This window comes from Gallus gallus, chromosome 1, assembly GCF_016699485.2.
Source record: "Gallus gallus isolate bGalGal1 chromosome 1, bGalGal1.mat.broiler.GRCg7b, whole genome shotgun sequence".
NCBI lineage: Eukaryota > Metazoa > Chordata > Aves > Galliformes > Phasianidae > Gallus > Gallus gallus.
Window position 1 is genome coordinate 23,571,505 of NC_052532.1, and position 17,208 is coordinate 23,588,712.

General features: G+C 42.1%; 1 protein-coding gene across 6 annotated transcripts in view; it reads right to left on the reverse strand.

The window, feature by feature from the left end:
• The window catches only part of CPED1 (cadherin-like and PC-esterase domain containing 1), a 141,375-nt gene extending 136,583 nt beyond the window's left edge, over window positions 1-4,792 (reverse strand). For 5 of the 6 annotated variants that reach the window (XM_025154021.3, XM_040649711.2, XM_416005.7 and 2 more), the window contains exons 1-2: window positions 4,649-4,792; window positions 3,711-4,178 (exon numbers count right to left, since the gene is read on the reverse strand). In XM_025154021.3, coding sequence (XP_025009789.2) covers window positions 3,711-3,962 — 252 coding nt within the window. In that variant the 5' untranslated portion in view covers window positions 3,963-4,178; window positions 4,649-4,792. Of the gene's footprint in view, window positions 1-3,710; window positions 4,179-4,427 lie in introns of all 6 variants that reach the window. The other variant, XM_025154020.3, reaches the window with a different exon arrangement.
• Window positions 4,793-17,208: the final 12,416 nt, after the last annotated feature.

Genomic DNA, 17,208 nt, shown 5'->3' on the forward strand with positions numbered 1-17,208 from the left:
ATTCTTCACTCCTGTTTGTACCTTTTAGGTACCCAGCCTGATAGTCTAGGTAAGATGTTCAACAGAATCTTCCCATATATCTTATTATTACTAAAGCATAATGTTTATATTCCCCATCCCCAATGAAGTACCTCAGAGATATGGCCACATCAGTCCACCATTAGCTTTCATACCACTCACTCACAGTAAATTACACCCTACCAGAAACATACAGATAGCTTTTTTCAATCAACCTCTTATCTTTCATCGATGAAGAAGCCAGCCTTATTGACTCGTTAAATTCTCATTTAATCAGCTGCTTCTCATTTGTTTACGTTTTTCCTCAGGTGGCCCTAAACAGCCAGGAAATGCGATGCAATGATGTGAGTATCCATGAAATAATCTTCAAGACCCATCTTAAAATTTAAAATCTCCATCTTCTATACATTGGCTGTGGTTAGAGAACTAGCATGCTGAAAATGTGCCTAGGACATGAGCAATGCTGTTTCACTGCCTCCTTGTGATAGCAGAGGTATTATGTCTAACTAGGCAGAACACTCTGCTGCACAGAGACACCTAAGTTGGCTTAGGCTGATTTAATTCAGAGAGTGGAAACGCAGCTGTGACCAGCTAATTAGCTCTTCTCAGCAGTAGCTGAGAAGCAGAGCTAAAACACTTGAGTGCAATGAATTTTACATCTGTTTGCTACCAAAAGTATTTCTGATATGGTACTGCACCACACAGACCTAAGCTTTAGGCTTTTCCTGGCTCTTTTTTTTTTTTTGCTGATAGCAGTTTAGATGCTTCCCCACCAGTTCTCCTCATCACTGGTAAATATGTCCTGATGTAGAAGGTAAGAGTCACTGGCTGAACCTAAGAATGGCATGCAGCTGGATGTGCTGGCTTCCTGTCACACCTTTACTGGTCACAACAATAATTCTGTTTCTCATGCTACAGTTACTAGCATTTTTATACTAGTGGATGTTAATCTCTGTTCATGAGAAAACAAGGCTATGAGATCAGCTCCTAGCAGCTTTTATAAATCATTTCTCCTGTGAGAAGTACCATCAGCTCATTCAGGTTTTCCAGACTGTGAATGAAATCTACATTTTTGCAATTTAGAAAAGGCTTGCGCTCTGTACCTAACGATAATGGCTCCATCCCATGGTATCTTGCATGTAGTTCAAGACATATTTGCAATTTTCAGTTGAAAGTCTGCAAAGCTGCAGTTTTCTTCCCGCAATGGCTGATAAAAGGTGCCAGCTTTTTTTTTTTTCCTTCCCCCTTTTTGAAACAGTTGTGCTCTGCGTACCTCGAAGGGAGATATCAAACTTTGGAAGGGATTTTGCACAGGCAATAACAATCGTCACCAAACTCTCGCACCAGCTTCCATGCAATACTGATTGCCGCTCTGAAGGAAGCAGAGATCTCCCAGTCAGAGGAGATTCTGCAGTGTGACATAAGATGCTATGGCTCCAAAGCCAGAAGCAATGGATATGACCTAAGGAATATTATCTCCAGCAGGATCTTCTTTTCCTTAGACCTTTTTTTTTTTTTTAAATGAAAATATTTCATAAAAGATGTTTCAGTGTTCCCTAAAAGTTACTGTATAAGTGTACAAAAGATTCTTTTCAATGAGTTACTTTGGGCTAGTCACAGAACAAGAATACCAGCGCGACCCGTTAACTAAAAATGTGAATAATTTTGGGGCTATATTTTAGAGTATATCTCCTGATTCATAGATGAAGATTTAAACCAGGGCTGTAATGAAAACTTGTTTCCAGCTAGCTACTGAGGGCAGCCACATGACTGTAAAATTAAACACTGAGAAGCTTCAACCATTCCAGCTGTCTTAAACGTGGGCTGGGTGTCCAGTAAAATCAAGCAAGATAACACTTTGGCTCTTTGAGTTGGCGAAAATACACAGTTCAAGGACACACTGTCAAAACAAAGTGGAAGAGATTTTTAGAGATGTTTGTCTTTTCTGCTCCCTGAGATTATTATTCAGCCCACACAACCAATAGAGTATTCTCTGAAAACAGATTGCAACTCAGAGTAACATCCCAACATGTGCAAGGCATTTTGTTCATAATGCTCTAGAGGAAACTTTCAAGACAAACACGGAGCCAGCTATGGGTGGTCTTCGGAATGCGAAGAGGAATGTTTTAGAGTAGCACAGGCTTGGAAAACATACCTATAAGGGCTAACATATGCGTTTAAATCTGTGCTCCAGGTTCAGCATGTGTGTGAGAGTGACACGCAACCAGGCATGCTGGAGGGCAGTAAGCACAGTGCGCTGCGTGAACATAAGCTTTCTTCTCACTTCAAGCAGCCAGCAAACCTAGCTCCAGTCAATCTGCATTTTTTTCAGACCAATTGGGAAAGTAGGTGTTACAGATAGTTTCAGCCAAAAAAACATACGAGCAAAGTTTTGTCATTTATCCACCAGTTTAGAAATTCTCTATGCCACGACACAAGTGAAGAGGAATGGACTGTGTCAAAAGTGGCATTGTGATGAAACTCACACTGTCACGTGTGCTTACTTCCCTGTAAGCTTTTGTACTATGTGTCACACTGAATAAATACACATCTTGACACCTGGAGTACTAAAAGGTCATTAACATGAAATTATGACAGATGCAATAGAGAGTAGATTTGTGCTACTCCAAAGAAAAATCTCTTAGACCTTTACACGAAAAAAAATCCATTTTTTAAGACTTAAGGTTAAAGAGTACATGCCAAAGTTATTTCATAGATCCGCTTTTCTTTGTTGCAGAAGATGCTCTCCGAAAATGAATACTGCTGACCTTTCAGACTGTGAACCCTATCAGCCTTCTCAATCTTTCTGTATTCTTAGAAACTTTAACTTCTTTATGCGGAAGCTGCCTATAATCTGGGATGTCAGAGATTTATGTTTATAGTCCTGATACAGTTGTACATAAAATGCCAGCGTTAATGATAATGTTACAGAGAGGTCTCTGCTGCACGATTAGCAACGCTCTGTAGGACTGAAGAAAACCTGAAACATTTGCGCTAATGCTGATCACAGATTCCAGAGTAAAAATAACTGCCTTGGTCTGGAACATTTAACAAACCACATTTTCCAACTAAAATAACAGCATCTGCGTTTGTTAGGTTTTAACACCAGTCTTAGGAACTCTATGCAAGTTAAACATGAGGCCAGGTAACCTAAGGACAGAGGAGAATTTGTGGGATGACTCCAAAGTAAATAGTGTGATTTGAAAATGTGACAAGCGCTTTTATTAAAAAAATAAATAAATAAAAAAAATCAGTTAAATGCAACTTTTCAGCATAATTGCAGTCAAGTTCAAAACTGACTGGCAGATAACCTTAACGTGAGGCAACTGCTGCTTTGCTGCTAGTAGCCGCAATCCATTTCATGAAACCCCACTGGCTCGTGATTTATGTGCACGTACTAGAAAGCCTCTGACCCGATTCCTAAAGCCAAAATAAAGTATGGACTGTGCAGCAAACTGGAATCTCCCTGGAGCCACAGAGTAATGCCATGCTTCAGTCAAAGACTTGGGATTCGTGGTAGCAATACCACATCGTGCTTGCACATATGTCGCTGTCACATCACATGTTTGTTTGTACACAGAGCTCAGACTTCCAAGCTCAGGTTAATTTTAGCTGGACTCGGATGATCCTGTCAGACTCCTCATCCCTCACTATGTTAACTATTGCTCAGCACTCTCCATCAGCTGACTTACCTTTTTCAGTGTGTGTGAATCACTGATGGGGAAGAAGCAATGTGTGTCGCTGGCTGAGACCTCCTTGTATCTTCCTTGCCGTGTTTTACTCTGTTTGTTCGGTGAGATCCCGTTAACAACTGCTGAAAGGAAGCTGTTGGTCATGAGGGGAGTCAGGGTCTGACAGAACAGGCAGACGGCCACCACCAGGGCCAGAAGGAAGGGGCGAGGGCGACAAAGCCTGCGGCACCTGGGGCCGTGCCCACAAACCATGGCCAACGTGCTGTCCTCACTCCACCCTTGGCCACATTGCAGATGCAGTAGCCATGTCCTGACAGGGTAAAAATGCCAAAGCGGGCTTTATCCAAAGCTACGGAGGGCTTTCCCAGTTCCTGCTGCTGAGTGCTTTCCCGGTGCCTGGCAAGAAGTCACCGCATCCAGAAGAGCAGGGTCCTGTGAACTGCCCTCCCATGGGGCTGTGGGAACAACCTGTGGGAAAGAAGAGAAGTGAGGAGCAGCCGACAGCAGCGTGTCATGGGGCATGGGGTGCTCTGCCTGGAGCTGTGCCGACCTCCATGCACTGGGAGGACAGACCTGGCGGCAGGCAGGTGGGCTGAGGGGATCCACAGCCCCAGCCTCGCAGCAGGAACTGCTCAGCCAGATAGCATCCGACAACGCAAGAGGTTAAAGCTTAACGTGCTCTGTCCACAGCCAAAAAGAGTAAGAGAGTGTACCAACCTCTTGAACAATCGTTTGCTGTTTTTTCTCTCTCGCATTCTCAATTCCCACTTTGTTTTTACAGTTCCTTTCGGTCCGGTCCCTTTAAATTGCCTCTTTCCTGTCAGTATGCACAGACCTCACTCTAAAAGCGATCAATTATCTAAAAACTGACAGACTACAAAGGTTTTCTCTTGCATTTGTTTTGTCCAGATTGTGAGTTCAAAGTTACGCTTACTTACTCAGCTCTTATCCCGTTAGAAGTTTTCCATTCCCCTCTAATGGGCTGCTGATTAAAACCACTTGGTCGGAGCCTGGCTTGTGATCCCAGCTCGTCTCACACACTCCGAGGCAGGCACACGCACATACACACACCATCTGAAGCCAGTTGGACCACAGACTTCATATAAATAAAGGCTGGACTGCTTGGAGGGTGGGGCTAAGCGAGCTCAGCTCGGGGCAGGCTCAGGGCTGGAGGCGCAGCCCTGGAGCGGGTGGGGAACATGAGGTGTCCCGCTCACTGCGTGCCTCCCGGACACCGGCACTGCAGTTTTTAGAGAACCGCTGTTACAGCAGTCGGGCTAATTGAAACCAGAAAAATATCTCAAAGGCAGTAGAAATCTGAGCAGCACCTGCAGTATTTTACTCCAAATGAACCAAAATGTTGTGAAAGGAAGCAGGTTTGCTCGGATGTGTGGCTGGCGAAGAAGTTGTCAGTACTTTTCCATAGTAGATGCACCAGTTCGTAGCAGAGTATAAATAAAACTTCTTACTAATGTTAAGGAGGGAAAGAAAGGAGGGCAGGCAGAAATAATCCAATGAGAGCGCTCTGTTTCTAAGCCGCAGAAGGTCTTAGTTACTACTTCCCCCTGCTGACATGGGACAGGGACGAGACGGATGGGAACAGTTGAAGAACTCTGTTATCTTTACAGACCTAAACTTCTCAAACAATTGAGTTCCTTTAGCTAAAAATATCAGTGTGCACGTCATCTGTGTCATCCTCCGTCCTCAGCTATTTTTGAGAAGAAAGAGTTCTTCCTACACTGCCTCATATATAAGAAATGGCAGATGCTAAATTGTGATATCCCTGGGCCAATCTACACGAAGTAACAGCAGCAGCATTAGCAAGTCAGAGGTCTATATACAGCAATGGAGAGCAGAGCATGGATTTGTTTGAAGTGCTGCTATTTATTCATCTTTCATATCTTCTTTTCTTCCAAGCTAAAGCGGTCAATTTGCACATGTAAAAAATGCCATGGAAGTGATTCAATACCTCACGCAGAACCTCAGCTGGCATTGCATTTTAGCATTCTGTCTGGGGCTGTCCTTGTCTAAATTACAGGGTTTTTAGGTTATCCTGGGCAGGAAGGGAGTACAAAACATGCTGGTACCCTCCAGTGGTAGATGCTTTCCATCCACCCAGGAGATGCCATTTCAGCTCTGCAGAAATCCACTGCTTGTGCTCCCTCCTCCCAGCACACCAGCTCCCACCCTCTGGCCGTGCTGCTGCCAGCCTGTGCTGCAGAGCCTCTGATGAGCCAGCAAACTGGGCCAGTGGCTGCATCCATGCTGTACAGTGGAGAGACACCGGGGGAGCTGGTACACACAGGGGAGCTCTGTAGAGACACTGCAGCCAGTCTGGGAACCACAGGACCCCATCTGCGGAGAAGAAGCACGGCAGAGTTGCTTTACTGTTGCTTTACTCTTGTAAGAGTTTGCCCTGTGGCGTGCTCTGCCTTCTGGGACCAGAACCCTCAGCTGTGTGGGTGGCATTTGCACAGTTGTCAGCTTCTCCCAGCTTTCTAGTGAGGGGATTTGTCAGACTTTTCCATGCTATTGCTGGAAGACTTGACAAAAATAGCTTGATAAAGATTAAAGGCTGCTTAATGGTATGGAACCCACAGTCCCTTGCAACAGTCCTTCATGAGAATAAAGTAATTGTCTCTCCTCCCCCTGCTCCCTCAGCAGCCTGGCAGGTAACTGTGTGCTCCCTCCAGCCTGACCTCATTTCCCCCTGTTCAGTTAATAACTTGGAGGCTTTAAGCCCATGTTTTCTCCAGCATCTCAGAGGCACTTCATCCATCCTGCAACTCCGAGATCACTGAAAGGCTCTGGGTTTTCAGGACAAGCCAGCAGGTTTTTCTCATTTATTGCACCAAGGCTGATACTGCAAACACACAGAGGAAGGGAGGTCAGCAGAGGGCAAGCACATCTCTCTGTGTACTCCTAGGGATCTGCATTCTGTTCCTCTGATTTTCCCAGATGTTCCAAGGAGGGAGCTGGCTTTTTCTGTATGTTTTGTGGTTTCTTTTCATCACAAGAACATGTAATACAATTTTCCTGAGCAGTAAATACTTCCCTCAATCACAGCTAGCATGCAATGAACGGGATTTGTCATCTTCTAATCAGGATTTCATTGCATCTCTCAGCATATTACTACTGACTTATTCGGTCACATTTCAACACTTTGGGAATTAAGCTAGGACTTTTGAAAGTGGAGCCTGACAGGGACTGGCATCAACTAATAAAGAACCAGGCCTTCAGTTTATAGCATCCAAACAACCACAGAATACAACTTTCTACAGGATCAGATTTATATAATTATTTGTACCAGCAGGTATATGTATATATTTCAGACTTCTGCACAGAAAGCGATAAGCCTCCTTTTTCTGACATGCCAAACAATTTAGGGATTCATTTTCTATTCAGACCTGCTGGACCTGCAGCTGCTCCCTGTCTGGCTCACCTCTACCTGCTCCTTCCACTCACACCAGACTGCACACATGGATGCTCCCTGCAGAAAGAAGTCAGCTGCAGTCCAACTCTGCATGAGGCAAAGTTCTGTAGGGATCACTTCTGTAAAAAACAACCAGACATGATATCACAAGTGATCTCCCATGCTTGCAGCCAGAATCCCAGCTCATCCACATCACCCGGAACAGACAGTAAGTGTTGAATGAAACACTGGCGCAGAAAAGACAAGGGGAAAATAAGACTTGATAAAAATTTGCAAGAGACTAGGATTTGAAAGGATTTAGCCAATATACCACACAGGCACCATTTGTCATCTCGCTGTGGTTTTAAGCAATCCAGCTCCTACTCTTGAAGCTTTCATTTTACATTAATCTCTGTTTGTGCAGAGGTGAAAGCTAGTGACCAATGAAGAATGATTTCAGTGGTCTAGGTAGTGACCTGGACACATAACTGCCAAGAGCTAAGCAACGAGAAAATATGAGGTGTGGAAAGATAGAAGGAATTTAAGGCCAGTTGAACATATCCTTTTAATGCGTGCTTAACTTTAATCAGAGATCTAACGTGACTCATCCTGCAACTCTAAGTAAAATTGAGTCTAGATAAACGTGATTGTAAGATCAGGACTCGATGTAATAAAAACCATTTGGCACCAATAATTTCGCCATATAGAAGCTGCCAAGGAGAAGATGTGTTTAAAAACCTATTCACTGTCGCTGTTTTTTAGAGTATGATACAAAGTTCAAAGCATAACATCCTAGAAACCATTTTAGTGATGAATGAGTTCATATGAAAAATAAGCTCAAACAGATCACTTCTAACTGGGCTGATTATCAAGTCCTTGCAATCACATCTGTCATCCTCACAGTGCAGACCTATATGTAATTTTCGTTGTTTGTGGTCAGCTCTTCAATTTCCATGCTAAAAACTACACAAAGGGCCATAAATTCACACTAACTTCAAATGCTGGATGAGCATTAATAGCACTGTAAATATTCAAGAATAAGTAAATCGAGTGAACTGTATTGGAGAGAGCCCACTGAGCTGCAACTCTTCAGGATTCTTGGCTTCAACCTGAATTCAATCCAGATTGTAATTGGATTTGCATGTGTCTTCAGTTCTGTGTGTGGTACCATTATGAACAGTGAATGAGGAATACTGGCACAGAGGAACAAAGTCAAGAAAACAGGAGAAATACGTTTCATTACTGCTTTGCATGTTGGAAGATGTGATATAACAATTGAAATTTAAATTAATTCCAGCATGGAAAAAAAACTAGGCTCTTTTCCCTTTTCCCATTCATAGACCACAGCAAGCCTCAATGATGTTGTAATTTTGTTTCACAGAACACTCCAGAGACAAGTTTTCACGTCTTCATCCTGCTTTGGCCCAGCACTCCGATCCTGGCTCACAGAAAAGACAGCCCAGTAGAGAAGATTCTGCAAATTCTTGGAAGGCAAAGAAGCTGATGTTAACAGGAGATGAGCATTAAGGGAGACTCCCCTTTTGGTTTTGCTTTTCATTATTCCTTGATTGATTTAATCTTCTGTCTTTGTGTAAAAGGAAGCAAATGATCTGGACTACACAAGCAGCGTATGCTTGTCTGACCAGAGGGTTTGCAGCTCCTTTATATGTATATTCTATGTATAGTCCATTTTAGCTCTTTAGTCTGATGGTTTGTTGTTTTTTTTTTTTTCATTGTGTAAAAAGCTGTCATAGCTGGATGTTGAACCTCAAGCAAGATACTGTTAGACCTCCAGTTCCATGGACAGATCACCCAGTCCAGGAATTCCCTGCCATGGAAAGGAGAACTTACTTGCTGCCCTTTAGCCTGACTTTAGCTTCTGTTCCAGCTCTTCCCGCCTCGTGGTGGTCTTTTTTAAGTCTTTCAATCCTTACGTGTGAAAAGAAATGAGCAGCAGGGTTAGTTTTCTGAAAAAGAGTGTTGAATCAACCCTTGGAGAGGTCCTACGGTCCCTGGTGCTGGAGAAGGCAACCAGCAGGAGAGGGCAAATCAGAGGAGATGTCAACAGAGGAGAGGAACACGCAGCTCATCAGACCACTGTCCCCACCCCAGTTAACCTAAAGCTTTAGGTAGGATTTGGGTCTACTTAGTTATTAATCCAGAGATTTTTCTTTGTATCTCAGCCATGTTCTTTAGTACTGTCTTTTGGTACAATGTGGACACTGGAACACACGGTTCTATTTATTTATTTATTTGTTCTAATAGCACAGAGGGTTGCTTGTCATGTGGGCAACGGAAAACAGCCAAAGGCCAAAGTCTTTTGAAGAATAAAAGAAAATGAACATGTCAGGGAAAAAATAGATCAGTTCATTCCTTGTTTCTTCCTCCTCGCTGTTACTGACTGTCTACACACACCTCTTGAAGCAGTTATTATGGTTACATGCAGTTCTATGGATTTTATAGCGTTTGATTGATCAGACTCATTGGCTACTGCTGAGAGCAGAATAATGATCAGTGATAATCAAAAGAATGCACAGATAGGCTGTAAGAACACAGACTTCCATCTCTGGGTATGAAGAACAGAAACAAAGTGAAGTACTCGTGTTTTCTGAAGGCATTTGTGTTATTTTCTATTTTGATATAATTTATTTTCTCGTGGTTCTGTGATTTTGTTCACGATTCTGTGATGGTAGACATCTTTCTGGCATCCTGCTGACACTCCTCGTCTTGAAACCTCAGCTTGTGCTGGTTTTGGCTGAGATAATTTTCTTCACAGTATCTGGTATTGTACCATGTTTTGGGTTTGTAATGAAAAGTATTGGTAACACCCCAGTGTTGTAGCTGTGGCTGAGCAGTGCTTTCACAGAGTTGAAATATTTTCCATTTCTCACTCTGTTCCTCTCAGCAAGCAGACTGAGGGTGCACAAGGAGCTGGGAGGGGACAGAAGGGATGTCCCACACCCCATGACAATAAAAATTGCTGGGGAAGAAGCTTGTCAGGGCTGCCATTGCTTGGAGTCTGGCTGGACATCAGTTAGCTGGTGGTGAGCAATTTTTGCATCACTTGTTTTTAATTGGTTGCTTTCTTTCTTTCTTACTTTTCTTTCTCTCTCTCTTTCTGTCTTCCTCTCTCTTTCTCTCTTCTTTCTTTCTCTCTCTTACTTTTTCTCTTTCTCTCTCTCCCTTCTTCCCTTCTTTCTTTCATTTCTTCCTTCCTTCTTTCCTTTCTTCCTTTCTTACATATTAAACTGTTTTTATGTAAACACATGAGTTTTCTAACTTCTACCTTTCTGATTCTCTCCAGGGAACAATTAAGGAGTGAGCAAGCGGCTATGTAGTTTTTAGCAGCCTATGAGGGTTAACACACAACAGTTCTTTTTAGTGCCCAGTGTGAGGCAATAAAGGGTTTTGAGTTAGCAAGAGATTTGACCAGAACATGTTTATAGGGAACTTCCAATTTTTTGTGTCTGTTTAACTGCTGCTGGTCATTATACTGACTTATTTGTTCTCAGTGTTGTTTTTGATTCATGCCATGCTCCTTTGTTGGTGTACATCAACTATGAGATCTTCTTAAAGGCTGTTTTTGGCTTTTGCAGTTTGCTGTGCTGTGTAGCACTTTGTTCTTACATTGTGCCATGGAGAATTACGGTAAAAAGCACTAGCCCTGAGCCTAACCTATGACTTAGTCCCTGCATTGCTTGTCTCCCCACTGGATGCCACAAATAGACCAAGAAATTTGTTGAATAAATTCTTCTATCACTACAGCCACTGCTCCTAGTATTTGATCTTGCAAAAATTACAAAAGAATCAAAGTATAACCAAATCAGAATCCCAGTACGAAGAAGCTGAGGAAGCACTGTTTTTATATCAGTCACCACTTCCATACAGCTGTGTTTCAGTTTGGAACTAAAGCATATCAAAGAAACTATTTGCCAACACAGAAAAGTATGAGGTAAGTATAAAATAAATACAGAGCAGATAGCTAACAAACTTTAGAAAGCTAATTATAGATACTATAGAGTTGATTTAAAATCATACCATAATTAGCTAAATATGTAATCAAGTCATGGTCTTATAATGTGTTCATGTAATTACGAAGAATATGCAAGTATTTACATGATTCTTTCCTTCATTAATATAGATACTGCTGCTTAAGATTTAAACAATAGTTAAAAGCAAACTTTACAATCTTTGCCATTAACATGCTCGTGAGCCTTCATAAAGAGGAATTCCCAATACATTCTTTCCCTCCCTCCTCTTAACAGAAGTCTTTAAGTAAATAGCAGTACCTGAGTGTTTGGAAAGCAATTTCAAGATGAAAAGTACTTTCGAGTTGGCAAATCTTGAACGTTAATGTAGCAACTCGTCAAAACACCTTCAGGTTGGATTTTTTTTTTTATTTTTTATTATTGAAAATCATCTTTAGTTTTCCTGTTCTGGGCTAAAACTTAACTGAGATGTTTTCCCAGTGCATATTTTACATTGTATTACAAGAACAACCAACAGTGTTAGAGAAGAAGGGCAAAACTGTTCAGAACTCTCCTGGTGTAAGTGACTCTCTAACATGCAATTATTACTTCTGAAACCAGCACCTCCTTGTGCAAAATATGCTCTCAGTCAATGCCTAGGAAAACTTATACACTGGATTTAAAAGCGTTACCAAGACAGGAAAAAATATCCCCATGCTTCTGAGAGGAAAGGATTCCCTGATTCTGTAGCACTTCCCTGGCTGACCCCTCCCAGCACTCAGGTTTGCAAACGTTTTCCAAACATCTGTCCCACATGTATTTTCCTGAAAAGAAACAGTAAAACTTGCTTTGAAATCATAAGGCCACAATTTTGCAGGTGGAAACAATATAAAAGTATATTCATTTTGCCACCCTATTTCTGTTTCACTCATTTTTGTGTGTAAAAATACCATATAACCATTATTTATTCTGCTGTAAAGAAAGGCTTAGTGTTATCTTAATTAGGAAAATGAAATTAAATGAAGTAAGTTTGTGTTCAGCAACAAAATATACTTAGGATTCTCCCAATTCTTTTTGTTTTTAGGAAAAACAGACTCAATTGTAGCTGAACAACTGAGGCTACTTTATGTTAAGAGTCCCATCACTGTACTCCTAAACTTCATCAAAACTTTTCTTGACTGGAAGTAGCCCCATTTCATCAATGTGGACATAGTTGTTCGATTTAATGTATATGATATCATGGAATAACTTCTGGAAAGGCTCAGAGCAGTGACAAAACACAAAGTCTGATAATACAGTACAAAGTACAGATAAGTAATACAGGCTTTAAGAATGTTAAAACTGCTGTGTATCCTAAAGTTGCTCTTTGTTTTCTAATGCATTTGGTAGATTTCTTGTTCAGACATGAGGCAAGTCTTTCTCCAACTATAATATGCTCACTTTTTTTTCCTATACCTTAAGAAGAACAGTTAGTTAGCAAATAGCTAATGTCATGTTTATAATAAATAATTTAAATCTAACATGATATAATGTTGGAGACTATAGGTTGTACAGAAATATAAGATGCAATGTATGCAAGCACAAGTCTTTACCAGTTCTTTACCAAGAGAGTGGTGAGGTGCTGGAACAGGCTGCCCAGAAAGGCTGTGAATGCTCCGTCCCTGCAGGTGTTCAAGGCCAAGTTGGATGGGGCCCTGGGCAGCCTGGTCTAGTATTAGATATGGAGGTTGGAGGCCCTGCCTGAAGCAGGGGGGTTGGAGCTCGATGATCCTTGAGGTCCCTTGCAACCCAAGCCATCCTATGATTCTATGAAGTTTGTAACTAATCACACAACTTGTTGGCAATGTTAGCATGCTCAGCAGCTCCTGATATGAGATATATCCTGTGGAAAGAGCTGCTGCATATCTTTATAGAACATCATATGACTACAAACACAAGAGATGCATTTGAAAGTGCTAGAGGACTGTTATTGTAAATCAGCACAGAGAAATTGAAATGTGGCATTTTTTTTTCCTTATTTTAATCAAAGAATTTTAGGCAATCCTAGAAAGAGTAACCAAATGGTAGAGGCAATGTTCATTCAGGGTGGCCTAAATTCAGTTATTCATAAAGTCACGCTTGTATCCCTTTTGCAGTTCTCCTCAGAGATTTTTAATGTATCTGCAAAACTGAACCCTCTACTGCCAAAGCTAATACCAGCAGGGTCCTACTTCTGTCCCTTGTCACCTCTAATGAACAAAACTGTGTGTGTTCCAGGAGAGTGAGGTGGGAGACAAAAAACTTAGCTAAGTAAAGACAGATCACAGTGGAAATACCTCTCTGCTGAGAAGGAACAGAAGAGGGAAAACAAACCCCACAGTTTCTCATCTTTACTGTGTGCAGTTGAACAACATTTTGGAAAGCAATAAAGAAGAAAAGAATGCAAATTATTCTGTGCTATTCAGAAAGATAACTGGGCAGCATTTTCAGAACAGGAAGCATAAATATATTTTCTCTATTTCATTTCAGTCTTAGAATAAATTAAACTGAGAGCTGACGTAAAAGTGCTGTTTCTTAACTGCTTCTTAAAAGTACAAATACCATCTACAAAGCAGAGACCACTTTTTGTTCTATTGCAATGCTCAGCACACTGCTTCCCAGTTTGTGGTACTACAAATATCTCCTAATCCTGAAAATTCAACCAAAGGCCTGAGCACTGTGATGAAACTAAAAACAGCTGCATTGTCTAATGCCAAAGGCTTACCTAACCTAGTGATTGTACCCAACAGCACTCACTGGTGGTAGTGGCTTAATCCAGCTTGGCACCACCCTGGTGTTCACTCACTCTCCCCAGGTAGGATGGAGGACAGAATTGTACAGATAATAGTGTGAGAACTTACGGGTTGAAGTAAAGACAGGGTTCTAGTAGAGCAAAAGCTGCAGGCACAAACAAAGCAAACAAGGAATTCATTTGTTACTTCCATCGGCAGGCAGATGTTCACCCACTTCCAGGAAAGCAGCTCTCCTCATGAGTAATGGTTTTTAGGGAAGACAAATGCCATCACTCTCAGTGTTCCCTGCCCCTTCCTTCTCTACCCCAGCTTTCATTGCTGAGCCTTGCACCATATGGTATGGGATGCCCCTCTGGCCAATTTGGGTCAGTTGTCCTGGTTCTGTCCTTTCCCAGCTCCTTGTGCGCTTCCAGCTCCTCACTGGCAGGGCAGCTTGAGAAGTTGAAATGTCCTTGGCTTTGTGTAAGCACTGCACTGCAATAACTGAATATCAGTGTTACCAACAATCTTCTCATTAAAAATCCAAAACATAGTATCATACAAGCCTCTATGAAGAAAGTTAATCTCATCCCAGCTAAGACCACAGTAATATCCACCCCTTACTCCATACTGCTTATGTCATGCTCAGGTCATACACTTTCCAAGACATCCTCATTTAATCACCACCCTTTGATTAATACACATTCCCTTACTCGATTGACCGCATCTGTGAAACGCCCATAAAATGTCAACTGAGTTCTTTCAACCCATGACTTAGTAGTGGCTTGGGACAGGGGAGTGTTCTGTGGAGTTACTGAATGCCAGAAACAGCTCGGGTCAGGTCATCACTGCACTTGCACTGGTTCTTGTGAGACTCATCCTCCGTCGGTTCGAGTGGTTCCTGCTGAAGAACTTACTAAAATATGCAATTTTGATCACGATTTACAACAATTTAAGAGCATATCCATTACAATCTCCACCTCTTGTCCTTTTGGACTAGGTCATAGGGTTTAATATTGCAATGAACTCTCTGCCCTTGCCTCCAGCCTGGGTGTATCAATTGGCCACAGTTTCACAGTACCTCCTTCAGCATGGCCTTATCCATGAGCCACAGTCCCTTCAGAGTTGTACTTACTGTGTCATCAGTCGTAGATGCTATGAGGTCTACTTGTTCTGATGTGCCACAGCCACAGTCACATTGAGGTGTACTGGCTGTGGCATGGCCTGTTCCATTTGCCACAGTCCCTTCAGAGGTTTCCTCAGACACTTGCTGTGTTATGGTCTTATCCACACCCACAGACACTTCTAGGTACTCTAGCATGGCTTTATCCACAGACATGGATGTTGCAAGGTGTACCTCCTGCAGCATGCACTTCTCCATGGCCATAGGTGCTTTGAGGTGTACCTGCTCTGGAGTGAACTCTGGCCACAAACACTTTGGTGCGTACGTGCTCTCACACGGACTCATCCCCAGGTCACGTTTCCTCTGGCTTGAGTTCAGCCTGAGTTCTAGCCAGTCTGCTAAGCAGCACAGGGACAGCAGCAATGCCCTGGCCATCTGCCAGCCCAGGCTTACAGCCATAGCTGTTATCAAAATGTTTCCAAGCACAGCAAAACAAGATGATAAGGAATAGAGCAAACAACAGAAGCAAAAGCGGCCACTAACAAGCACCACAGTCTAAAATACGGTAAGGCAAGCAAGCCTTGTCACAAACACAGGAACCTGTCAAGTAGCAGCTAAACAGCTATAACATCTATGAATTTGGTCTAATACCCCACACATCCCAGTCAAATCTCTCATCTTGAACCCTTCATGCCCCATGTTGGATGCCAAAAGACAGCAGGACTGTCATAGCCATACAGGAACAAGTAACTCAGCTGTTTCTCAATTGTGTCTATTCTAAAGCTTGGACTACTTTCATCCTCCTATGTGAGACTTTCTCCCATTTTACTACATTTCTGTGGAAGGGTGGATCAGAATTTTACACTGCAGTAAAACCTAACGGCGCCATCAATTTACACAGTGTAGAACTCTCCTCTGTTTCAATCTTTATTTCCTACTAAGTCATCCTTAGCACCTGTCTGACCTGCTGCTGAGCAGAAAAACAATGTTCCTCTGGCGATTCCAAAATCAGTTATTTCCTACTCAGCAATAGCTAATTCAGAGGACGCAGATGTAGGCAAACTGAGAATTAAGTGTTATTTTAATCTTATTTTACATTAAATTAACAAACACTGAATTGCGTTTCCCGTTTGAAGAGATACAGTACCACGAGATTGTTTTGCTACTTTAATTCTGAGAACTCAACACAAGTGCAAACATTTTGTCACTATTTACCCTTCTTTAATAACCATAACCACTGAGTAGCAGAGACCCACAGGACTCCCTTAGCAGCCTCCCCTTATTGGTAACTTACTGCTTTATTATTCTATTTCGCACATTTTGTAATGCTAAGAGACTTCCTGTCCTCACCTACTACATTACTGCTTTTTAAAGAAACCTTAATGAAACACCCTAACAGCCTTTTTGGAAACTGCATCAAGTTGGCCTTTTTTTTTACTGAGAGAAGCTTTCCTACAACTCATGAACACGAGGCTACGACTCTGCCAATACGCATTTACTCACTCATGCACTAATTCTAACCTTTACCAACGCACAAGAAACAGAACTAAGTTTGTAAATACAACCAGAAAATTTTGAAAAATTGGCATAATCTTTATTGCTTTTTAGCCCTTTCGGTATTTTTCAAGTGCAGTCACAGCAGCTCAAACGTTCCCAACACGAATCTTCCTAGGACTCCCATGAACATTTGCAGTATGTTGTAGACTCACTTCTATAGGTACCTTATTTTGAGAGCAACCTTCAAGCATGCTGCAGCAAGGGCCCCAGCGTTCGTATCCATCTAACCTCCCACATGGTGAAGAAATAGTTTAGCTTGTCTATCACAACCTTGTAAAAATTCAGTTCTTTTTGTACTTTAACCACCCGCTGATCCATTAGCTTCTGACAGGCTTCCTGCATAGGAGAAAACAAAAAGCATCTGTACAGGTGTATGGGAACTGTTGAGTCACAGCCTGAACCACTGATTGAGCACCTGGGGAAAGGACTGGGTCAGCCTGGGGAGTGCAGGTGAAAGCAATTCAGCTGTGCGACCAAAAGGGGTGGAGCCTGAATCCTCCTAGACCTCATTTAAGGGCTGATGGCCACAACAGATGGATGTTTTTTCTGGAGATTTGTCTTTGGTGAAGCTTTGTCCTGCAAACCTGATATCTTCTGGTACAGGTGAGCAATCTTCTTCTCCTTCCTCATAACGCTTCTGTATTGTGCCAGTCATTATACCTTTGTTGAAACATCTGTCCAATTGCTA